The 26,073-nt window shown below is 40.9% G+C and overlaps 1 protein-coding gene and 2 long non-coding RNA genes across 3 annotated transcripts; 1 reads left to right on the top strand and 2 right to left on the bottom strand.

The window, feature by feature from the left end:
• Positions 1-460: 460 nt before the first annotated feature.
• LOC136353577 (uncharacterized) lies at positions 461-3,156 on the top strand. The gene is made up of 3 exons (XR_010736875.1): positions 461-707; positions 1,618-1,683; positions 2,898-3,156. It is a non-coding gene; the product is annotated as an uncharacterized lncRNA (long non-coding RNA).
• A 6,699-nt stretch (positions 3,157-9,855) lies between these two features.
• LOC136353750 (uncharacterized) lies at positions 9,856-12,953 on the bottom strand. Its single transcript, XR_010737151.1, has 4 exons — positions 12,267-12,953; positions 12,096-12,173; positions 11,494-11,989; positions 9,856-10,245 (listed from the first exon to the last, which is right to left on the bottom strand). It is a non-coding gene; the product is annotated as an uncharacterized lncRNA (long non-coding RNA).
• Positions 12,954-15,084: 2,131 nt separating this feature from the next.
• Positions 15,085-25,072, bottom strand: LOC4348299 (flavonoid 3'-monooxygenase CYP75B4-like). The gene is made up of 2 exons (XM_015757228.3): positions 23,988-25,072; positions 15,085-16,031 (listed from the first exon to the last, which is right to left on the bottom strand). Exons 1-2 carry the CDS (start codon positions 24,948-24,950, stop codon positions 15,387-15,389), a joined length of 1,608 nt encoding a protein of 535 aa, XP_015612714.1. The 5' UTR covers positions 24,951-25,072; the 3' UTR covers positions 15,085-15,386.
• Positions 25,073-26,073: the final 1,001 nt, after the last annotated feature.

The following is a 26,073-nucleotide window of genomic DNA, read 5'->3' as shown; positions in this document are numbered from 1 at the left end:
ACTTTCATAATTTATTCAAATACTAGATTATTTATCATGAGTTAATATAATTTTTGTAGAATTTTTACACTTTGTTTTGACCTCATTAAAATTCAATTCAGTTCTCAGCATTCCCCTTTTCACCTTTTTGCCAGAATTAAAATATTACGAATTTTTGAGTGAAACTTTGAAAAATGGAAACTAGGTAACTCAATCTATCTCCACACCAGAAAACACATTTTTGACACTCTTGTAGATAGGTCAATCTAGTTACCCAAGAATGAGAGGAAGAAAATGCCTGCAAATCAACTAGTTTCAATGTGTACCTATGTTTCTAACCTTCCTTTATCTGTCCCGTGGACCCAGCTCGACTTGGCCCCACCTGTCACTGACCTAGGCTCTCCACCAAGCCCCATCCCACCTCCAGGTCGTGCACCCAGCTCAGGTTCATAAGGCAAGCAGGAAACCCTTTCATCTTCTTCCCCTTTCTTCCTCCCTTGTCTGTTCTCCCATGAGCTGAGCTCTCTCCTAATTTTCTCCTTCCCGAATCTTCTTGAAAATGCAAGAATCAAGCCCTGCATGTCACACCACTAGATCCTTGTGATTCTAAGCTTTCCATCCATCCAAATGGCTTGCACATGCATAGATTTGTGAGGGAGATCGAGAAGAAAAGAGAAGGAGCTTGCTGCTTGGTGCAGTAGCAGTAACACTTCGTTTTCCTCCACTTGGTGAGCTTCCTTCCCCATCCATAGCTTCTCTCTTAGGTTCCCTAATATGCTGAGCATTCCTAGCCTCCTCCACCGGTCGCCGGTTCAAGATTTCAAGGCTAGGAGCAGGTTGCACGTTGTTTTCTCTCCTTTGGTGACAACTGCTCGGTGTCTTCTTTGCTTCCCTGTTTTGGTGAGGTATCAGCTCTTCACCTCAAGCCAAAAAGTGTCTTCTTAGCAGTAGGATCAAGTCCTTAATGTATGTTTTTCTTGCATGTGATGTTCTTGACATGCATGCAATAGAGCGAACCACCCACAGCGCTGCATCGTTACATGCATGACATCCCGAGCGCTGCCACTTGCAGCCGCTGCCTGCACCTGTCCGGCCACCACTGGGCTGGGTAGAGTATAGGAATGGAATCTCAAAGACTTGTTCTCCATGTTCTCTTTTGACCTTGCCCCAATTAGAGCCATCGTTTGCTGCCAGCGAGCTTGAGATCGAGCTCAGCCATGGCTGTCTCTGCTTCCTGCTCAATTGGAGAAGAAGCTGGACCTTGTTGAGAAATGGGAAAACTTCAAAAATCCATAAGTATTTCATTTTAACTCATCTTTGAATGAATCAAATCCCTGTGTATTCATAACCTTGTAGACCTTATGTTTGTAAAGGAAAACTTTTCAACTTCTGTTAAGAAAATGTCAGTTTTTCATATGACTTAGGTTAGTTCATATGTAACTGAAACAATGCCATTTTCAGTGTATATGGCTTGTTATTTTTATACCTCTCAAACCATAAATGTAAATGAGTTGATTCTTGTTCCTAAAATTAGTTTATCATACTCTCTACCTACTGTAATTAGGCCATGATTTATAGAGCATGTTGCATATGCATATTTATTTGAATCTTATTTGCATATTTGCCTCTTATTGGTAGATTCGGAGAATTTGGAATACGTGGAGCAAGACTCAGAGGTTGAGTGTGTTTCCGCACAGCAGCAAGGCAAGCGTCTATGGATATTGAACCTATGATTTCACAAAACTTATTTGCTTGCAAAAACTATATATATGCATAAGTTGAATTGCCTTAAAATGTCGGTAACGGGTAGAGTTGTTTATATCCAAGTTCATGCATTTCCCTTCCTTTAATATATTGTTGCCATGTAACCTTGTCACCTTCAATTGTAAATGGTTAGGATGGTTTATTCTATCATCGAATGCTTAGCCATGCTTAGGTCTACTGTTGTTAGAAATCGATGGATGGAGCCATCGGATGAACTTATTCACCACCCGCGATTTATGGGCATTAAAATCTGATTACCTCACTCAATGATTAATATGGAAACATGCTTTAGCTTGGACGTGTGATAGGGCGATGACGGGATGGTCATTTTCCCTGATGCAAGTAGCCTTGTCTGGGTTGTTAAGGACCGAACATGTTGACGTCTATTCAAGCACCATACGTACTTCCACACACCTTATTTGGGACCGGCTTGTCTTAGTACTATGTTGCACTGTGCTCATCTACGTCTTGCTGGTCATTCGTGAGGGTGGTTTTCCCTTTGGATTGCCCCGGGTGTGCCTGATTTTGGCAGGGGGTTTCTCCCGCGATGGTGAGCTGGCCACATCACACGCACGTGGCTAAGTCGACGGGGGCCTAGGCGTGGTTTAGGTGGTTGGGGTGTCACTAGGAAAGGACATGTTATGAGCTTGTATCACTTGTAGGTCACACCTGTGTGCGTGTGAAGCATTTGATCCTTGTTCATTTCGTGTGGGTAAAGTTGTACACCTCTGATCAGAGTAAAACTATTCGAATAGCCGTGTCCACGGTTATAGGACGATCGCTTGATGTGTTAGTCAGTCTATGTTAGCATCAAACTTGGGTTAAATGGCTGGTTTAGTCATGGATATGGTGATAGTTATGTTTGGAATCCATGGTTGGGCAACGGTAGCCCATGGATGGTGATGAGAGCACCGGTTGTGCTCATTTGTGATTCAATTTCAGATTTACTTGCTTGCTGTCCTAAATTTCGGATTATGCTATTTTGTACAAATGTTATATTTGCAACTTACTACTTGCTCAACAAAATTAGCTCTATGCAAAATCTGAACCACTTAGCCATTTCCTTTGATGTAGAAATTTGCATACTCCTTTGTACTATCATATATGGTGTAAGTCTTGCGGAGTACCTTTCGTACTCATGTTGCTATTTTCAGGTGAGGATGCCGGCGTTGATGTTGTGCCCTACTACTATCCCACCAAGGGTGGCGAGGGTAGCGAGTAGTTGAAGTTCGCTCTTGCCCCGATTGGTTGCCCTTGTGGGGTTGTTGGCACACCACAGGTTTTTCTTTTGCTTATGAGAAATTATGAAACTTCCGCTGCTATATTTTGTGTTGTATGATGGGCTTGTGAACCCCGTTATGAAATATGTACCTTGCTGTCCTTGTATCTAGATTTATGCATTTGTGATGTTTATCAATTGCTTGCGATGAAAGTGCGAGGCTAGTCAGTTTTCTGGGGACTAGCTGAGCATGAGTATGAATTTTGAGCAATTGAGATGTTGTAGAGCTTTAGCATTTTGAGTCAAGTCTCCTGAGATGTGTAACACTTTTGGTCGCTGCCTTCGTGTGGTTTGACGGGCATGTCTCAGGCTGCAGTTGACTGGCATGCTGAGTCCGAACAATATCTCCTTTGCTCATGATTCGGCATTGCGGATTTTATATCGAATGGTGTTAAATTGTGATCATGAGCACATTGAGGTATGAGTGGCTATTTATACGTGTATGGATCCCACTCATCCAAAATTATGTGGTGGTCACGAATTGCACTGGACGATATAATGTTCGAGTGCCCACATGCGGGATCATTGTTCGCTATAGCCCATTAATTTATAGTGATTACTTTACTGTTTAGCTAGCGCTAAAGTAGTTATTAATTGCATAGACGTAGAGTCTGGGTAATTAATTTCCGGTGATTGCTTCGTATCCCACCGTAGGTTTGAGGTAGGCGTAGAGGTGGTGACAGCCCTTAAATACACTAAAGTCCTCCCTGTCTGGGTATGCAGTAGAGCAACATCTTTGAGCAGCGGGCTGGCCAGTGCCTAAAGTATCACGTTAGGATTAAATTGAGCTTTCCGTAGACATGGTTTCTCACTAGGAAATCCTCTTTACCCTTTGCCTACATTTGCTTCATGTCCTTGGGTGAACCTGAAGAGGAGCTGAACACACACGTTCCCTGAGGAAATCGATACCTTGGAATACTTGAGGGTGAACTGCTACATCGGTATCTTCCGTGCGCTTGCGGATTTTATTTGTGACGTTAAGAAATACCAACAATAGCACCAATTATAAAATGAGTAATTAATTATATGGATGACACAGCGTCACATCCCTTCATCTGTTGTAGGGACTTGTGAACCACATCGATGGTGGATAGTTAATAATTTCAACTTACAACTAATCACAACTGATTATACGAAATATATAGTTAATGTCACACCCGGAGTTTTCCCTTTTTTGTAGTTTCTAAATCATTGCTAAATCGTCTATAGAAAATACGTTGTTAACCAAGAGAAAACCCTAAATAACAAAGTGTTTAATAATTGGAATTATCAGGGAGATTTTTTTTTTGAATTCTCATTGCTATAAATCATTAACGGGATGTATAGTGGAATATTCAGAGTAAGGGAAATAACAAAAGTTAATTTAAAATGTCAGGAGTTGAAGTAATAATAATTTTCTTGCCCGCCTTTGGCCATGAACCGTGCCTGGTTCACTTATCCGTTAGTCTGCGGTTCCATTTTGTATAACGAGCCGAGTCCGAATCCGCTTCTAGTTCCGTGTCCGTTCTTTTCCTAAAACGGCACCGCATCAATTTTTCTTTTCCTTTCCCTTTTTGGTCGCCATTTTCGGTTTTCCCCTCCACCCCCTTCCTGCCGCGCGCCGTGCCCTCCCACCATCGCCATCGTCGCCGTTGCGTACCGGTAATCCGCACTCCCTCTCCGTGCTATGGCCGCCGCTATTCTCCATCTATGTATATTCTAATCTACTCCATCCTAGGTTTCGTTTAGCGTCGTCGTCGTCATCCTCGCAGGGTTACCGTCACCGCTGTTCCAAACCCTTGCCGTTGCCGTTGTTTTCCTCGGTGAGAAATCTTTTCCAACCCTTCTTTATTTAGATGGTGTCTTGATCGTTTAGCGTTAACCCTAACCGCATGACCGAGTGTTTGTCGCGTTGTTGTGTCACCGCGGTAAACCCTAGCACCGCTGCCGGCCAAGGCGCCGCCGCTGCTGTGTGTCGTGCCGTGTACCGCCGCCCGCTGCCGCCGCGCCGCTGCCGCTACTGCCACTGCAGCCGAGCCGCCCTGCTGCGCCACCGCCGTGCGCCGTTGCTGCTGCCCTAGCCGCGCAGCCGCTGCCGCCGCTGCCGGGTGCCGTAGCTGAGCATCGCCGCCGCTGTCCCGTGTCGCCATCGCTGTTCAGCTGCTGCCCATAGCTCGGTAGTTGAGTTGCTTAGCCGCTTTAGTACATGCGAGTCTCTACCGGCCTATTGTTTGCCATACCGGGTCATTGCCGCAAACCATGCTTAGTTGCCGACTTTGCTGCAGCCGTTCGCTAAGTTGCTTTAGGATCATTCGCACGTAGTATTGCCAAAGCTTTAGTCCGTTCGGTCGTTCTGAGTCGTTCTTTAGTTTAGAGTCGTTCTGAGCTGCCGGTTCCGTTCGCCGGTTTGGTTGACGGTCCCGTGTCACGATGTGTTGGCTGGTTGAGTCACTAATTTGTGAGGCTTGCTTACTGGTGATATATTTCCATTGATCTATTTCTCTATGGGCATTAATATGTAATAATTGATTAAGGTTTTTCGGTTGTTAGTAATTACACAGCTCATATTGTAAAATTCATATCTAAATAATCTGAGCTCCGTTTTAACCCATTCAAGTTGCAGTGAATTCATTAAAATGTATAGAATCCATTAAAATTGATTTCTTTTACTATTTCAGTAGCCTTATTGCTTGTATTTCTTGTATAATTTGTTTGTCGTATAGATTCCGGTAGTTCCGGTGATCCAGCTTATTTTGAAGTGGTTGCTGAGGTTCCATCTGTTCAAGAGCAAGGCAAGTCATACATACAACATTGAACATGTTGAACCTATTTTATAAAATCCCCTGCTTTTTATTAAATTGCATTATTTTAGAATGTCATGTGGGATGGATGCCTATCGTCCTCAGCTTGTTGATATCTTATGCTATTGATAACTTGGGATATAATTGATTAGATGTTTGTTGTAGAAATGCTTAGCCATGCTTAGATCAATTAGTTCACAATGTGATTCATTATAATTTAGTCCTTAATTATATGATGATGTACCCCCATGGTTATTGTTTAATTAAACTAAAATATGCTTTAATAGTGGGTTGTGGATGCGTGGATTTGGAAGTCATGCCCATGACAATTAAGGACCGATTCTCGGGAATCCTTGGAAGATATAATCGTACTTACCACATGCCAGCGTGGGCTCCAGGCTTAATCTAGAGTATAATTTAACCTAGCTGACATACCATGGTAAGGGTAGAGGCGATGGTGCAGTTCGGACCTGGCTTTTGGTCTTCATTGTTTCTGGATTTACCTAGGAATAAAAGGGGACTGGCCGACTTGGCATAAGGAGGGCGTGAAACCTGAGGTGGGTATGTTCGGTTAGGGAGGGTTATATGACAGGTTTTGTCACGATTTTCCCATTTGCAGTATCGCGGTGGTACTTCGGGGCATGGTAACATGTGTGGAATCGTGCCATGTGGGTAAAGTTGATGTTGATGGTCATTATCGATCAGTTTCGGCCTCCGATATTACTATAACAAAGGACAACTAGCTATGCTTGCAATGCATATTTGTTTTAAAATTAACTATTTCCACTTGCACTAGGATTCTAACATCTTGTAGAGAATACAACACGAAACGGAGAAGAATTGACAGCAAAATGGACGATCAATCAATCGGACGCTGTCGAGAATCAGACTTATGGATAGATGGGCTAGAACACAAAATTGACACGACTCACAAAGGGCCAAAATTCACAAACTCTGAAGAAAGAAGAGGTCAAAGAGGAGGCCTGCCAGAAACTGGGCCGGTTGGGCTAGCCTAGGGTTCGGCCGAACCAGTGCCAGCTCTGTTGGATTCAGGGTTTTGAGGGAACAGTGGACATTCACTCCCAATGATGGTTGGAGGGCGTTTCCGACCTTTCCAACCGTCATAACCGTCATTCCCAGCCTATAAAAGGCCCTCACCTCATTCCCTTCATCACACACTCAAGCAAGAAGCTCCAAGCTTTCTCTCAAGTTTAGTTTAGTATTCTATTGCTAGTGGAATAGGAATAGAATAGTTTCTTTAGTCCTCGGAGTCCTCGGGAGAATTCGGGTATGGCTCTAGTAGCTCTTCCTTCTTTTGTAAGACTTATACAATTATTAGAATATTCTTCTAAATATATTTACGGTACTTTACTTCACTCTGATTTTTTGAGTACCGACTTTCTGATATATTATTCGAGATATAATTGTCTAGCTAGCTTACCTAGGAGATGCACTGGTGTGGGTATAATGTTCACTTATATGATTGTTCTATGTCATGACGATGATTTTAGAGTAGTATTTGGTAGCATACGTGAGGTGCTTAGGCTATTGAATATCATTATTAGGTGTTATATGCCGCGAGACAGTAGAGGTGGGTCGCTGATGGTCACAGCTCAGTACGGGTATTCCTCTACGTTAGTATATAATCCTAAGTTACTTTCCTGGGGAGGATACTCCTCCGTATTTAGCCCCGGTTGGATGGCCATGATGGGTTGTCGCAAGAAACTCGGCAACCAGGGGTGGTCTCTCGAAATACCATGAGGGAATTGTAAAGGGGGTATTGGCTATATAATTATATAGTAGATAATATTATCTAAAGTTGTATGTATTTTAGAAGAATAGGAATAGATTCTTTTCTTATTCTTTTCCTCTTAGCCTAGACTTAGTATTTATGAGAGAATGAGTTATTTTGTTTCGTGTCACTCTACCCTTGAATTAAATTAACCACTGCTTAGACTTTGATTATGACAAGTAACATATAAATATTAGCATATTTCTCTTTATTATAATCTTCCCACGGGATTAAACAAATAAGATACCCTTGGAATACTTCTGAGTGAAATGCTACAATGGTATATCCGTGCGCTTGCGGATGTGATTTATAACCATAATATACCATGAATATTTCTGCGCCATTGCTGGGAATTATATTTCTAGTAATGTCGTTAAGAAACCAACAGTTATAAACCTCTGATCAGAGTTAAAACTATTCAAATAGCCGTGCCCGCGGTTTTTGGGCGGTTAACCAGCTCAACGTGATTAGTCTCACTATAATAATTTGACTTATTGAACTGGTGTTGTTCAGGTGGTTTGGTTGGGCCTGTTGCAACGTGGTTTAGCGTTGGACAGTGATATTTTAATATTACTTAATTATATCTACTGTTTTACTTATTCAAATTATGATTTATAAATGCTGCTTTTATTGCAAATATCCTATGGCCTATCCTTTGCGAATATCTTACATCATACCTTCCCGTTGGTATGACTTGTTGAGTACGGTGGTTGGTACTCAGTCTTGCTTTATTTTTCCCCACCCTAGAAGCAGAGATTGATTCAGATGGTGAGTTCTATAAGGATTGAGCTTGTTTCGGACATTGAGGATGCCTGTGGTTCTATGGAGGATGCTTCGCTTTTGGTCGTGAAGATTAAGTCCAGTTTAGTTGTTTATTTTCGCTGCGTTTGTAAGAATTATTTATTATTTTTGTAAGACGTGGATCTGTTTATCAAATTGTCGTTTGCGTACTCCGGCTAGTCTTGGACAGAGATTTTAATACACATTCTGCTTGAAATTTTGGTAGCGAATTTCTGGGCATGACAATTAATCATCCAAGGGGGTGTCTTTCGCATGTGCCATGAGGGGTGCTAGGCCAACCCTGGGCCTCCCGTTGGATTCGCCACCGCATCCACTTATGTTTACCATACATCCACATGTGCTATTTATGGGGTGGCCTTATCCAATTAAGTTATGTAATGTCTAGCCTTCCTATTGACCTGTAAAGGTAGTAGGGTTGTCTAGAGGAGCTACTTATTTACTCGCTGAGAGTAGTTTAGGTCTCTAAGTTTGTCCAATACAATGGTACAATGCCTCATGGGGAAACATATGCTTTTGCCGCCACTGCGTTAGGTTTAAGGCGTGGGCCTGCCACCTAATGGCTCTAGGTTATTCCTAGGGTGAATTCACATTTGTCGTGCTGGTGCAAGGCTAGGCATTAGGTCTAGTTTAATGTAAAGGCTACATTTTAACCTCTAGACCACATTCAACGTGTAGAGTGTGGTTATGCTGACGGGTACCGAATAAACTAGAGCAATTCACATCATGTGGATAAAGCTGTATAAACTCGGCAGAATCTAAAACTAATCGACTAACCGCGCTCACAGTCAGTGAGTGACATAGTGATGTGCTGTGGGTATAGTTTTGTGTTTTATAAATGCTTTTGGAACTTGATGATTTGAAATGATGTTGAGTAACGTATATGATATTGTTGCCTTACTACCGGTTGGGTACTAAGGAATGATGCTATATGACGTTGCCTTACTACCAGTTGGGTAGTAAGGAATGACACTTATTTATTTACTAGTAATCGTGCACGTGCAATGCACGTTATGATCGTTATTTGATTGAACCGTCTATGTACATTTATGTGTAGAATGTTTAAAACATTTGATATCTAATTGTGCACAGCAGTGCTTACTATTTTCTGGAAAAAAAAAGATAATAGTGATTTGAAGTTCTTTTTCTATACTAACCATTAACCCAACCGAAGAACAGCAGGGCAAGATATATACTATCTTTGACCAACGACAATAAAAGAACAATGGGAGACAGATGACAAATATCACTACCCCAAACCTTTATGCCCCAAAATTTGATCATATCGGTCACGTCAGTTGCCAGGTGAAGAAATATACATTCAAAGTTTCTATTGCATGTACCAATTTACAACAATAAGTAAATACCATTTGATTGGAACTTGAGCCCAATTAATCAACTTTGTATAAGTAGTTTTGCAACTTCATAGTGTTACAAATAAGCAAGTGCTAAGCGTCTAACAATAAAGAAACAAAAACCCTTAAATGATCATTTCTTAATTCACACGATCCTCGTTTTCAAACATTTTTCATGAACATGAAAAAAAAACAAGAACAATACTATATGGGCAATCAAAGCTAAATATCAAGAAGTGTTCATAGTTCTCACAAGCTCCATTTATTCTTGAAGGAGTGTATCCCTGCCATTCTGTCCCAAAGGAGGCTTACCTTGCTCCAAAACAGATTCGGCTTACCAACTTGTAGTTTTCACCGAATCACCGTGTTCAATGCCGATTACTTCAAATAATAGAGGTTATTCTTCTTAATCTCTGGTCATGGACGACAACTTGCCTCTCGATCACTGTCATTGTTGGTGGACACTACCAATTGAACAAAAGACTCCCAATATCACTTCTGTCAATAGTATAGATCCAACCATGTCAGTGCACGAACCAACTTCAAATACCAGAAATATATTGAATATTTCCCTAATTAGTTTGCTTCAGCACCTCAAAACCTTCCTTCATAATCCACAGTTATGAGCCTTCATGTTGGCTATACTGGGGATGGAAATTAAATTTAAGTCATGTACATTAGAAGCTACGAAAATTATTTTGATCAACAAATTACGATTCCTAAGGATGACGGTAACTAAACTTCTTCAAGATAAGGTGGCAAATGGAGAGATGATTATAAAATTTATATTCTTGAAGAAAGCTATATATAACTTAAACCAGGTCATAAAAAATTCTTTATTAGCAAATATATACTATTCTACTCCATAATATATTAGATGTTTCCTACTTTGGCATTTCAATATAGTTTCTTTCAGATTGCTGCATTTATAGCTAAGGAAGACACAATGCAATGCAAATACTAAGAGTGCACAAAGTGAGCTGGAGACGTAAAATATCATCTGGTAAGAAAACAGAGTATTTGGTAACTTAATAGTTTCACATTATTCCAGTGATAAAATAAAGGCATTGTGTAAAAACCATAAACTAAAGCATTTAACAAAGTTAACAGGAAAAAAATGTTTTCCCCAAACAAGAAAGTATCAATTTGGTATTTAGATCCAAAGCATGATCAGATCCTTCGCATCAATTCTTCACTTTGTTTGCTAAACTAATATGCATGAATCAATCTTCCCTTTGTTTGTTAAACTAATATAAATGCATCACCTTACAGACTATTATTCCTTCAAGCCTCATTACTCATCATTCCTTTCTGTTGACTCTTCTCAGTGCATATACACATGTAGAAAAATAAATTGACCGAGCCAAGGATCAATAGCATGAATCCAACAAATTCATGCCACAGAGCTGTATATACAGTTTGCCAGTGTTATGATGATCCATATATTCAGATGGAAACTGAGAACTGAACTAAATTGAAAAATTATGAACTTGCCTGTGAACAAATTGTACAGGCATAATTTAATTCATTTGGAAACATAATTGCAGCAAAAAGAAAAATATAATGACCTCTACTTTATGCTCACTTGCTCTACAAGGGGTAATTGTTTAACCAGACAGGAAAAGCAGAAATTGGGTGAGACATTTTCTTGAAGTTAGCAACACCATATCTTTTTATACTCAATTTAAATACTTTCATAATTCCTTCTGAACAGTAAAAAAAAAGAAAGGCAATACTTTGTTGTACCTGAAGCCTTTGGAGTATGTATTGTGATCTCGAGGTTGGTGGACACCCCAAAGCCATCACCTCTGAAGCTACTAACAGAGCCATCTCCAGTATGTATATATCTGTATCTCCAAGTTCCATTTCCCTGTAACTCATTGGCTGTGGGCAATTCCTTGCGTACTAACAGATACAAGTGAGGAAAAAAAATTCCAATTCAACCAGAGAATAGAAAACAGCCACTCTACAACGTGGACAAGTGCACAACAACAAATTGACCGCTCATTTCAGTTGCTGGCACATCGTAATAATTGTGCACACCCGAGCGCAAGGAAAGCAAAGCGGTTTCTGTGGTTCTTATCCTCCCAAGACAGTCTCCCAAAGTTCCAATCATCAACATCCAACTTGTCATAAGTCATAACAGTAGTAGTTGTAGAATGCGAGGGAAGCATTTCAGTGCATGTCATGCATTGGGTAATTTCATCGACCATCTTGTGTGCATAAAGAAAAGATTTAACACCTGATTAGCATCAGAAATATATGCAGAGAGATTGCATTAGTAAAAAAAAAACAGCTTTCAACAATCTCCTCATAGGTAAAAAAAGAACAGAAATCTGTCACCATGCCTGTTGTTTCCGCAAGATTGCCAGCATCTCTGGTCGGCTAAAAATTACCACCGACATCTCACGTTCTTAGCTGGAGAGCTGCATTACAATAGCCCATGGTTAGCATTACCAATATAGCATAAATCTCATAGCAGTCGACCACAAACAAATCAAAGAAATTTAATGACTCACATGAGTTGGCCGGTGGTTTGTTGACGGAGAGCAGGTGTTGACAGGAGGAGCTGCGACGACGAAGATTGAGTGTGTGGCCAACTGGCCATGGAGATTGAGGGTGCATTGGTGGCGCAGATGAGAAGATGGCTGGTTCAGTTGGAGAAGTGCTCCATAGCGCTAGCCACGCACGGTATGGAGAAGAGGGGACATTGATCTGTCATTCACGGAGGAGAAGGGGATCGAGATGGAGTTACCGGTGCACGGAAGGGGATCATCAGGGGATGAAATGCGTGGTCTCGTGTCGCGAGAGCCGAGAGGAAACCGTCGGCCGGAGCTTGGGCGTGAATCTAGGGGGGTCGCGCGGTGTCCGGCAAGGAGGTGCCAATCGCGGTGACTCGCGACCTGCGGCAAGGAGGTGGGAGGAATAGCGGCGTCCGTATCGTGCCGGCACCGGTGGTAGCACCGGAGTCGTTGGTGGAAGGCCGGAGGCGTAGCGGCGCTGGTCCGGGTCTGCCTGGTGGGGTTTGGCTGTTTGCGATTTGGGATGGCGGCGCTGGTCCGGCGGTGCGGCGGCGCTGGCCCGTCGCGAGGAAGGAGGATGCGTGCGGAGGGAGGAGAAGCGAGGAGGCGGCGGGGAATCGCGGGGCGGAGTCAGCGCGGCGGGGATTTGCGCGACGGGTCATCGCGTGGGTGCGGAATCGGTGCAATCGGCGAGGAGGACAACGGATGGATAAGATTAGAGTCGATCGTCGATGGACGAATGAGATGAGAGGGGATGATTTCACCCGTAGGATTGCTAGGCACAACTCCTCCTTTTTATATTAGCATAGATGTTAACACCATGCTGTGATTTATATGCTTTACATATTGCAAATGTTTACTTTAAATACGTTGCAAAATATTTGTGAATCAAAATTGGCTTTATGCGAAAATTGAGACAACATATAGCCTCTCTTTGAATTATAGCCTTCATATATGTAGGTTTGATTGTGCGCTAGCTTTGCCAGTACATTAATGTACTGACTCATACTTTGTTCATATATCTTTGTTTAGACTTCACTGCAAGTAGATAAGTGCTCGGTACCGTTTGCCAGTTTAGGATGGCCCTATCTAGTGGTCTACCCCTAGTCTGTTGCTTGTGGGTTAATTTGGGTAGACATGCTTCCGATGGACATTAACATTTGGCCGGTTGGCCCTATGTATGTAGCTAAGTTATTTGTCTATATTTGTATATAAGTAATGTCTTTATGTAATTGATAACTTGGCTTAGATGAAAGTGCAAAGATAGCAATTTTCTGGGGTTAGCTGAGCATAAGTAAGAATTTTGGGTAATTGAGATATTATAGAGGTTTAGCAATTTGAGTCAAGTGTCTTGGGATGTGTAATACATTTGGTTGCCTGTTTATGTGGTATGATGAGCACGTTTCAGGCTATAGTTGGCATGCTAAAGACTCAACAATGTCTCCCTTGCCCAATGTTCGGCATTCGCAGACTTTATACCGAATGGTGTTAATTTGTGATCATATGTAAATATTAAGAATTCAGTGGCTTTTTATCCATGCATGGATTCCACTAATCCAAAATCATGTGATGGTCACAAATGGCACCGGACGATGTAAATTCGACAATGCTCGATATATCTTTAGTCGGATAAGCTGTTTATATGGATATATGTCTATATGGATATATGGTACCCATAATCTCCATAATATGCAACTTTAATTATAATGTTTTGTAATAATTGATTTTCTTCTCTGTTTTTTTTTTCGTTCTGTGTAGATGCTTGGCAAATCAAGCATAACCCGCCACAATTTTACACATGCGGTGGGATTTTTTTTTCCGTCTATCTGACCTTTATGGTTCAGTGGCTGGTAATAGCGGCTCAATTTTGGAGCAATATTTTTGTTTTTGACAAACATCGCAGGAGACTATACTTTAGATTTATTTTTAGCAGCCTCTGCCCTTCAGATAGTTCTGCTCTTTGAACTATCGTATATGTAGCAAAGTTCACATATTTACCATCTCATAAATCATATTCACAAAGCTACTAAATCAGATTCACAAGTCTTTGGACAACCCTTCATACAGAATGACACATTTATAATTGATGCAAGTTCCAGTATATTGAATATACAACTTATTTTTTCTTGCACTTATCGGAGGTTTATACACTAAGTGACTTTTTGAGGTACATATTTGTATATATTGCTTTCACACTGAACAATAATCTTCTGATATTAATATTTTGGTTCCAAATGGAGCAAGCGCATATGCCATTTACAGAGCATTAGATAGAGCATGCAACTGCACATGTGTGGCGACGAATTTTCCAAATATGACAGCAAAGGCAGGAAAGCCGTACAGAAGTGTATGAATTTGCATAAGCAAAGCAGCCGGAGTGCTGAACCAAGCGAGTTTGATGCCCTTTGTGCCGCAAGTTTGCAGTTTGATGCACCTTTTGATTAGTGCATTTCCTATGTTTTATACTTTATTTATATGTTGCATGCACATATCATAAGTTGAAATTGCACAAAGTTAGTGCAAGTTTCACGTAATTATAGTGCAAATCTGAATATTTTTTCGGTTCGGATTATATTATATGCAAGACAACGACAACATTAACTTCTGTAACAGTTTCATCGAATTTGCCCAGTAAGAACATTAACCCACGGCCCAACAAAGATTCACATCTTTGATTCTAGATCGGATGACACAGATCGACTGATGGATTGCAATTTTTTTAGCGACTGACAATTATTCTGTCCCTTAATATATGTATACTCCTTGTGAAAAACAAAACCAATCAACATACATCGAATGATATAACACAACGACAGTTCAAACCCACTATTTATTCGCACGGTAATAACCTTTCACAAGAATAAAAGTTGGTGAGAGTAATGACATATGGGCCCACTAATCCTAGATGTCCTTAAAAAAAGATAAGAGTTGGTAGTGGGGTGGTAGCAGAATCATCACCACTACTCCTTTTTATAAGGAGTATAGATACTCGTGAAAAACCAATCTACCAACATACAACAATGATGCAACACCATGACAAAAGTTCATACCCTCTATTTATTTGATGCCACACACACGGAAATAACTTTTCGTTAATTATATTCAACTCGTAAATCTTTATGCAATATTGTAAGCGGATGGGAGAAGCCTTGGTACCGGGTGAACCACCAATGGCTCTGCCCTTTGCAGCAGGAGGGTAAACGCCTCATCCATATTGAGCTTGTCTGGCGTCTGGTCCGCTGGTAGCTGCCAGTCGAATGCATGCACCAGCGTGGCCGCTGTCATGGTGACCATCCGCAGGCCCCAACTGAGGCCGGCGCATATCCTTCGCCCTGCACCGAATGGTATAAGTCCGAAATCATTTCCCTTGACATCCACATCAGTGTGCGTCCCACCGGGGAGGAACCGAGAGGGCTTGTACTCTAGTGGGTCAGGCCATATGGCTGGGTCACGGGCGATCCCCCACACATTGACCAGCAACTCTGCACCCTTGGGGATACGGTAGCCTGCGATCTCACACTCCTCAGATGCCATGCGTGGCAGCGAGAGCGGTGTTGATGGATGTAGACGGAATGTCTCCTTGATGATAGCATGGAAGAAGGTGAGATGTGATAGATCCGACTCTGAGAGGAGCCTATCACGACCCACAACAACATCTAGCTCCTCTTGGGCGTGCTTGAGGATATCTGGGTGTCGAATCAGCTCTGCCATTGTCCACTCAACTATGGTTGATGTTGTGTCTGTGCCCGCCACGAATAGATTCTGCATAGTCAGCAGAAAGACATATGACATCATAGGATGGGTCTATATAAAAATAACTAAAATTTAATATATGAAAAATGGTATATAATAATATATTTATAATATAAACACATTCATGTGGCAATGTTTTCAATATTTTTATAAACATATTATTAAAAATGATAATGTAACATGTATTAGTAGTACTTCAAAGAGGGGCGGACGGGTTCCTGCCTTCCCGGTATGGACTGGCAGCATACCCAAAATTTGCAAAATAATTTTAAAAAGCAGTATGCAGCAATAGGCCTAAATGATCGGTTGGTGCCTGGTCACAATAAATAAATAAATGCCGAAATAGAGTGCAAGGCCCCGCTGCATTGTCTGGACTCCACCAGCACACGAATCTATCGGGCGTGCACGTGCGTGTATAGGGTTTTCTCTGTATCTCATCTCTCGTCTTGTGGCACATGCGAAGCGGCGAGCGCTGCACAACGGGCAGTGAGATGGAGTCCAGCGTAGTGGTGCAGCCCACGACACGCAGGCACGCTATGGCCGACGGTAGTTGTCACCGCCAACCAGTCAAGTAGCACCAACATTTACTATATAACTGATCTTTTTATTGTGGTATCCAAAATAAAAAATATCTTGGTTGGATTAAGAACTGGTATAAGATTCTTTAGTACCGATTCTAAAAGTCTAACTCCCTAGAAACAGTTTTACTCATGGTTAATGTTACTAATCGGTACTAAAAATACTTCTTTAGTACCGGTTGGTATCACCAACCAAAAATAATGCTGGAGGATCTTTATTCTCTGTTGGTAATACTAACTTGGACTAAAGATATTTTTACTAAAGATGTCTTTACGATTAGATTAAAAAGAAAGCATATTTATCTAAGTCAGATGTGTGTACTAGGTGGGATGGTAACGCACGTGAGGATTGGGGTGAGAGATCGTAAGTTTGAGTCCCACATCCCACATATAGTTTTTTGACTTGGTATGCATCTTTAGTACTTGTTATTTCAACCGGTACTAAAGATCGAGATCTTTAGTCTCGATTTGCTGGTTACGGCTATTATAACCATTATCCTAACCAGTATAGGGGGTAATCAGGCAAGTTAGTAGGCTCGTAGCACAGCTAATTTTCTAGCTTTTACAATTTTACTTTGTTTGGATGATGCATATTTGTGAAATGTGAAATCAATAAGTTACAATGAATCATTAATGATGGTGCGTGCAAGCATTTCTAAGCTTAAAAAAGTGTTTCATTAACATTGTTTCATTTCTTTGTTTGTGTTATGTAAGATATGATCTACACTACTATCACTGTTTAAAATGAATGGTGCTTTTAGGACTGGAATGTTCTGTGTTAGAATGTAAGAGGCATAAATTCTGATGATGGGTGGTTGGCTATTAGGAATAAGATAGAGGAAAGCGGATGTGCATTTTTTTTTGTTTACATGAAACTAAGAGAAGTAATTTTGATCATTCCTTCATTAGGAAGTTCACCCCTAAGCGTTTTGACAAATTTGCTTTTTTCCCCTTCTAGGGGTGCATTTGGGGGTATTTTGGTTTGCTGGAATAGTTATGTCTTCTCTGTTATGAATATCACAATTGAAAGTTTTGTTGTCCAGCTCACTTTTACTTCTAATGATTCTAGTTTATCTTGGACAATGGTTACTATTTATGAGCCCTGTACTGGTGTTGAAAGGTCTAATTTTTTTGGCTTGGCTTTATAGTCTCCAAATTCCTGTTGGTGATTTTTGGCTGTTGCTTGGTGATTTTAACTTCTATCGTTCAGTTCTAAATAGAAATAAGCCAGGAGCGGATATGAATGATATTTTTCTTTTTAATGAGGTCATCAGTAATTTGGGTTTAGTGGAAGTCCCTATTAAGGGCATGGCCTTTACCTGGAGTAACATGCAAAATCACCCTCAACTTGAGCAATTGGACTGGTTTTTCACTTCTACTAGTTGGTCTTCCTCTTTTCCTAATACTTTATTCAAGCCTTTAGCTAGGTCAACTTCTGATCATACCGCCTGTATTGTGCAGTTGTTATTCCTAGATCAAATGTGTTCAGGTTTGAGAATTTATAGGTTGAGCATGAAAGGTTTTTTGATTTAGTCCAATCTATTTGGGCTAATCATGGCAGTTTTTTGGATGCTGCTAGAAATATTTCATCTAAACTCAAAGCTTTAAGAAAGGGGCTTATAAAATGGAGTAGGAATCTATGTAAGCTTCAGAAACTCATCACAAAATGTAATGTTGTGATCTTTTTTTTTTTGATATCATTGAGGAATATAGAGATCTCACTGTGTTGGAATGGAATTTCAGAGTTTTTGTCAGATCTAAGTTGCTTACATACTTAGAAATATAAGCAAACATACTGGAAGAAAAGGTGTACTATTAGATGGGCTAAATTTGGAGGGGAAAACACAAATTTTTTCCATGCAATGGCAACTGAATCATACAGGAAGAATTCTATAGCTATTTTGGTTGATGTGGATGGGTCAACCCTCTCTGATCATGAGGCTAAAGCCCATACTGCTTGGAATGCTTTTAAGATGAGGATGGGAATTTCTTGTTTTGAATGTATGCCTTTTGATCTCCCTTCTTTAATCCCTTCACAAGACGGTTTGGAAATCCTGGATGCCCCCTTTTCTAAGAATGAGGTTGATAAGCTTATTAAGAATCTCCCTATTGATAGAGCTCCTGATTCGGATGGTTTTAATGGCCTTTTTATTAAGAAATGCTGGCCCATTATATGTCAAGATTATTATAAATTATGCGCTGATTTTCATTGAGGCTCTCTAGACTTGAATCCTTTGAATCACTCTTTCATCACTTTGGTGCCTAAAAAATTGTGTCCTGAGACTATAAATCACTATAGGCCTATTTCTCTTATGGGGATTTCTCTGAAGATTTTGACGAAGTTGTTGGCTGGCAGATTGCAGATGGTAATCCTATCAGTAATACATCCAAATCAATATAGTTTTATAAAAGGGAGAACTATTCAGGATTGCCTTGCTTGGAATTTTGAGTTTCTTCATCAATGTCACCACTCAAGAAGGGAAATCGTTCTTTTAAAGTTGGACTTTGAGAAAGCCTTTGATACTATTGAACATGAAGCTATTTTGTTGGTGATGAAAGCTATGGGGTTTTTAGAAAATGGTTAAACTGGATTCAGAAGATCTTTTCTTCTGCTTCTCTTCAGTTCTTCTGAATGGAGTTCCTAGAAAGAATTTTCATTGTAGGCGGGGGGGGGGAGGGGGGGTGTAAGACCCCTTTCACCGCCGTTGTTTGTTGTGGGAGCTGATCTTCTGCAATCTTTAATAAACATAGCACACCATTTGTATTTGTTATCCAAGCCATTGCCCTATAGTCAGGACAATAACTTCCCAGTGGTCCAATATGCAGATGATACTCTTTTATATGTTAAGGATTGTGGGAAGGAGCTTTTTACTCTAAAAGTTCTGCTTCAATCTTTTGCTCAAGGTACTAGATTAAAGGTTAACTATCAAAAATCATGTTTAATCCCTAAAAACTTGAGTGATGGAAAAGATGAGATGCTTGCTAGGGTTTCTGGTTGCAAAATTGGTTCACTCCCCTTTACTTATCTTGGTCTGCCTTTGGGAACAACTAAGCCTAGAGTGGTTGATTTTGCTCCTCTAGTTGAAGGAATTGAAAGGAGATTGTCTGCAAACTCAGATTTCTTGTTATATGGTAATAGGCTTACTCTAGTTAATTCAGTTTTCTCCTCCTTGCCAACCAATTACATGTGCACTATAATGTTGCCTAAGACAGTAATTGATAATATTGATAGTGCAAGGAAACATTGTCTTTGGAGATGTTCATATGTGAATTCAAGCAGAAAATTTAGCAGCTTGGGACAAAGTTTGTAAACCTAAAGTAAAAGGGGGGCTTGGTGTTATCAACCTTTCTATTCGGAATCAAGCTCTTTTGGTGAAATTTTTGGACAAATTCTATAATAGAAGGAATGTGCCATGGGTTGATCTTATCTGGTCCTCTTATTATGATCAAGTGGCCCCTCATTTGTCATCTCTAAAGGGTCTTTTTGGTGTAGAGATATTTATAAGCTGATGGATTTCTATAGAGGGATTGCTAGATGCAATGTGGGGAATGGTTTAACATGTTCTTTTTGGGAGGATATTTGGTCTGATAATCCCCCTCTCAGTTTCTCAATGCCTAGACTTTATTCATTTGCTGCCAACAAAATATCATTTGTGCATGGCTATCTGTCAGCTCAAATGTCAGACAATTTTCAGCTGCCTTTGTCTCACCAAGCTTATACTGAGTTTCAGGCTCTTTCAGATTTTATTAGCACTATTGATCTTTCTCAGGAGAGTGAGATAGCCATATATTTGGTCCTATATTTGGGGTGGTTTGAAATATACTTCCCAGAAGTTTTATGCTCTGAATTTTAGGCACTTGCAGCCCCCTCAGCACTTTGTGTGGCTTTGGAAGAGTAAGGTTTTCTCCAAGGTTAAAGTATTTAGCTGGCTTGTTTTCATGGATAGATTGAACACTAATTTATGCTGGATCACAAACACTGTGCTCCACCAGATTATGATTTGTTTTGTGTTCTTTGTCGGTAGAGATGTACTGACACTTTAATGCATCTTTTCTTTAAGTGCCCTTTCTCGGTGACTTGTTGCACTTATTTAGGCATCTTGTGGGATAGTTCTCTCAGTTTGAGCAATATGATCATGAAGGCTAAACATGTTTACAATGGGCAATGCTTTATAGAAAAGTTCCTTTTAGGGGCTTGGAATATTTGGAAAGAAAGGAATGGTTTCATTTTTGAGAACAGATTACCTTTGTTTTTTTCTTGGAGGCAACTTCTTAAAGGAGACTTCCTCCTTTTGCTGTTTAGGTTGAAAGTGAGTGATCAACATGTAGTCAGAGATTGGATCCTTTTGTTGTAATTTGCTATGTAACCTTCTTTCTTTTTTAATAATAATCTTTTAGCAATGGGGCCCTCCCTTGTTGTGTTCCTTTAAAAAAAGAACTTTTACTGTATTTGTGTATATGAGTGACTCTGATTTGGCTTTTGAGGATTGTGTGGGCACACCAAAATAAAAATTCTAGATTTGTCACTGCTTTGAAGACCGTGCGGATATCCGAAGTTTAGAGTAAGGTAGCATTAAAATAATTTAGGTGGTGCATTATCCTATTCCCACGGAAAAGGAGGATTTTACGATTGGGAACGTGACTACACAGCAAGTGGTAGCTGATTTGTCTAAACCAGCTACCACTCCATATATGAGAGACATTGTCCACCTATATTTCAAATACAATTTTCTCTTAAACTAGTTATCTGATCTACGATCCGATTATATCGTTGTGTTTGTAACAATTAAATCTTTATAACAAGATCTCACATGATTATATTTTGATGAAAAATAATAAATTACTTTTATAATATATCTAAATTATTTTTAGATTTCACTAAATTACTTCTTAGACATATAAAAGTAAATTCAATAAAGCCTAAAAGTAATTTAAATATATTATAGAAGTAACTATAACAAAAAGAAAGTAACTTTAATTAATGCATTTTTTCATTGGACGTGACTACACAGCTAGTGGTAGCTAGTTTGTACTCCATCTAGTATCTCCTTTCAACTTGAACCATGCAAAAGTTACTTCCAATTAACATTGAAGTTACTTTTAAAAATTGTTAAACTTACGTGTGTTGATTTGTGCTAATTAAATTTAATTTTAGATAAAGTTATATTTTTATCCCTACAACGAATTTACTTCTAATGTCGTGACAAAGTTACTTCCGTTTTGTTTTAAGTTAATTTTATAATATATGTAAACTACTTTCAGACTTTATTAAATTTACTTTTATATGTCAAATATAAAAGTAATTTAGTCAAATCTAAAAGCAACTTATATGTATGATAAAAGTAACTTACATATATAATAAAAGTAATTTATAAATATAAATATTTTTTCATCGTAATATAATCATGTCAGAGCTTGTTGTGATGATTTAATTGTAACGAACACAATGGTGTAATCGGATTGTTGATCGGATAGGTAATTTGAGAGAAAACATTGTTTGAAGAGGAAAAGGACATGGGGGAGAAACTGTAACCTCTCTCTCTGTGACTCTCTAAAGCAGGATTTGCGTGTGACGTGTGGTTGGAGTGGTTTCATCTCGATCCTTATCCAGAAAGCCATGCCTACGACTATGTTGGCGGCTGTTAAATGCTGATTCTATACCGCCAACCTCTGCATAAAGTCCAGATAATAACACATTCAATATAGCGATAGGTGTTTAATCTCACATATTCCACTAGTGTTGGTGTTCATTTGTATGCAGGTGTTGAACCCCGAAGTTGGGAGTAAAATCAGACTAAAGTGAGGGGAAACGTGTATTCATACAAGGATGGGTTGTGATCATCAAAATATCAAAGACTCAGCTCAAAACTCCGAGAAATGGATAAAGGAGGACCAGCGGAGGAGATGGGCCGAAGGCCAGGCCAGGTGGGCCTAGCCCACGTTCGGCCGAACCCCTTGGTTCGGCCGAACCAAAATCTCAGCCGTTCAGGCTGGGGTTTGGCGTGGATGGTCCTGATCATCTCCTGATGGCGGTTGCGGGGCATTTCCGACAATTCGCATCGTGTAACAGTCATACCTACCTCTATATAAGGAGTTTCACTCCTTCACTCTTACACACACTTCCAAGATTGAGCTAAATTATAAGAGGCTCTATTGTACTATATTGTATACTAGAATAGGAAGAGAGTAGAGTAGAAGAAGTCGGAAGAATTCTGGAGTTGTCGGTAATCTTCTCTCATTTCTTTTATTTTGTTCATTACTCTGATTTCAATATAATATTCTTCCTGAGTAATTTAGATTTATCTTGTGAGAATTATCTCTTGGTTAGTTCCTAAATAGCATACGGGATTATCGTTCACTATAATCAACTGAAATATAGAGATTGCTTTGGTGAGTTATAAATACTAAAGTAGATATTAATTGCTTAGACGTGGTGTTTAGGTAATTGTTATCCAGTAATTACTGTGTATCCCACAGTACGTTTGAGGTAGGTGTAGAGGTGGTGACAGCCCTCGAGATCACTTAAGTCTTCCCTGTCCGGGTACGTAGTAGAGCAACATCTGGGAATAGCGGGTTACCAGTGCCTGAAGTATTACGTTAGGATTAAACTTAAACTTTCCTAGACACTATTTCTCACCAGTGAATCCTCGCTATCCCGCCCTATCCTTTGCTTGGTGTTCTTGGATGAACCGGAGGAAGAACTGACCACACATGTTTCCTTGGATTCGATACCCTTTGGAATACTCCGTAGGGGAAGTGCTACATCTGTATACCCGTGCGCTTGCGGATTTTATCTGTGATCGTAAGAATTACCAGTAGACTGCGAGGCCCACGCAGATGGACTCGATAATGACGCGAGCGATCAGACGGCTCTGCCAGCGTCGAATGATAGCGCTAAAACAGGAGGGCTCTCGAATTAGATTTTACTATTGGAAGCCCGACAACCAGTCTACTTGATAATCTGTTACCCAAATGAGTGGTGATGACGACAAGTACGTGTTCTGGTCTTCTGGTGCGCAAAACGACGCATATCCCCAAATTCCCAAACCAAATTCCGAACAGAAAGCACATCGACGTGGGAAAAACAGATTCTCAACAAAGGAGAAACAAACATTACTAGTGTTTTGGACATGACGTAGACAGACAACAGTAAAAAAGTTCAGGGGACAGATTCTAATAATTGAGTGGATGTAGACTCATTTAACGTGGATCTTATAATCTATATGTTATTTATAAAAATCAAATTTAATTTAATTTATATGTTTGTAAAGTAATATATTATATACTAATATATTTTATTATTTTTCTTAAAAAATTATAGCTACTTAGTTAATATGCAATGAACGAGTGAGTGTCTATCTACTAAATCAGAGCATGAATCACGAACCAGGATAAGGGCCTTGATTTCCGTGTCGGTGATCCTGTCGTCCTCGCCGGCGGCGAGCCACTCCTGCTCCTGCACCATAGCCAGGAGCAAGCCAAGCAAGTCCTTACCTTCCTCACGACTGTCGGTTGGTTTGAGTAGTGATCCGGCCCTCCTCTCCGCGATGATCGCGTTCATCATGTCGTCGAACCGGCGGTGCAGCTTTTTCATCCTCGCTACCACGCCCTGCGGGTCCAGCCACCGGAGCGCCGGCACGAAGTCGCCGACGTTCAGCACACCACCCACCTCCATCACCTCCAGCACGATCTCTTTGAACTCCCTCGCGCCCTCGCCCGCGCCGGCGGCGAACACGCGGCGCCCGACCGCGGCGCGCGACAGCGCGTTCGTCGTGCAGACATTCACCTCCTTTCCCAGGACCACCGCCGCTGGAGACGACGACCCAGGGGCGGCGCTCGCCTCCGCCAGCGACCTAACCATCAGCACGGCCTCCCGCTCCCGGAAAGCGCGCAGGTCGTCGAGCGCGCGCGCGGAGAAGAGGTTGACGGCGCAAATCTTCCGCATGGCGCGCCACCGCGGCCCGTACGGCCCGAACACGACGTCCCGGCCGTTGTACGCCATGTGCTCGCCGCCGGAGTTGCGTGGCCGGCTGCTGAAGTTGGCATCGTGGGTGCGGAGGAACTGCGCCGCCACCGGCGCCGAGCCGGCGACCACCACGTCGGAGCTCCCGAACCGGAGCCGGATCAGCGGGCCGTACACCTTGGTCATCTCGTGCAGCGTCTGGTGCGTCTTCCCGCCCAGCTGCGGCAGGTTGCCCAGCACCGGCCATCCCCTGGGGCCAGGCGGCAGCGGCAGCGGCGCACGCGCCTTCCCGGCGCGGGAGAAGACCAGGGCGTAGCACACGATGACGGAGAGAGCCACGGTGGTGAGGAGCAATGAGGTAGAGATCTCCATGGCGGCGACCTCCATTGTTGGTAGGACTAGCTAGCTTTGGATCACTCTGCAAAGCACGCGTCTATTATCTCAGGGACAACAGTGGTTGGTGGATATGGGTGCCAGGTCCCATCCTGAGATCCCTTACCTACCACCCCATCTAGTTGAATAATTTGAGTATATATATTTTTTAACATGAAAGAGGAGTCAACAACAACAATGATAATGATATTAAGTTCGCAAATAAATTATTACTCCCATGTTTTAGCAATATACAACAACTTTAACGACGTGATACTGCTCCCTCCATTCCAAAATATAAGACACAACCACCCTTAACCCAAAAACCAAAAAATAATTATTATCACCTCATAATTTGGATTAATCTAATAAATGTAATACATGCATCCAATAAAATTAGAGATTTTGATGGTGAAGAATTTGAATAATAATATTTTGGTGAAGAAGATGTGTTAGTTAATGGCATGCATGTATCTATGCCTTATATTATGAAACAACTTTAAAAACTATTTATGCCTTATATTATAGAATGGAGGGAGTACTTAATTTTGTGCTAGTGCAACAACTTAAAAGCTGTACTATATAATGTAACATCTTGACGAATATCTAGCCAAATCATCGTCCCATCTGTTGGTATTTCTAAACGATATTATTACAAATATAATTCTCAGCAATAGCGCAGAAACACTTCTGATATATTATGGTTACAGAGTTCATCCGCAAGCGCACGGATATAACATTGTAGCATTTCACCCGAGAGTATTCCAAGGTTATCGTATTTGTTTAATTCCGTGGAAAGATTATAATAGAGAGAATCATACAATTTATATATTACTTGTAATAACAAAAGTCCAAGCAGGGTTAATATAGTTCAGAGGGTAGAGTGACACTAAGCAGAAGCATTTATACTCATTCATAATTATCTAATCTAAGTGGAAATAATATAGAAAGATCTATTCCTATATCTCTAGTATACATATATATTATACCCACATCCTAGTTATATCATTACTTAGCTAATATCCTATTTCCGATACCCTCCTGGTGCTTCGAGAAGCCACCCCTGATTGCCGAGTTTCTTACGACAATCCGTCATGACCATCCAACCTGGGCTAAATACGGAGGAGTACCCTCCCTA

The sequence above is a fragment of the Oryza sativa genome, chromosome 10, assembly GCF_034140825.1.
Source record: "Oryza sativa Japonica Group chromosome 10, ASM3414082v1".
NCBI classification, from domain to species: domain Eukaryota; kingdom Viridiplantae; phylum Streptophyta; class Magnoliopsida; order Poales; family Poaceae; genus Oryza; species Oryza sativa.
Note: the sequence above shows the minus strand (reverse complement) of the source record. Positions and strands in the feature narration are given on the sequence as shown.

What these genes read in the sequence shown, in the direction of transcription:
- LOC4348299 (XM_015757228.3), bottom strand. Translation starts at nt 24,950, where the DNA reads ATGGAGGTCGCCGCCATGGAGATCTCTACCTCATTGCTCCTCACCACC. An exon ending in AAATCAAGGCCCTTATCCTG is followed by an intron (nt 16,032 to 23,987) that starts GTTCGTGATTCA and finishes CTGACTATGCAG; the next exon opens with AATCTATTCGTGGCGGGCAC.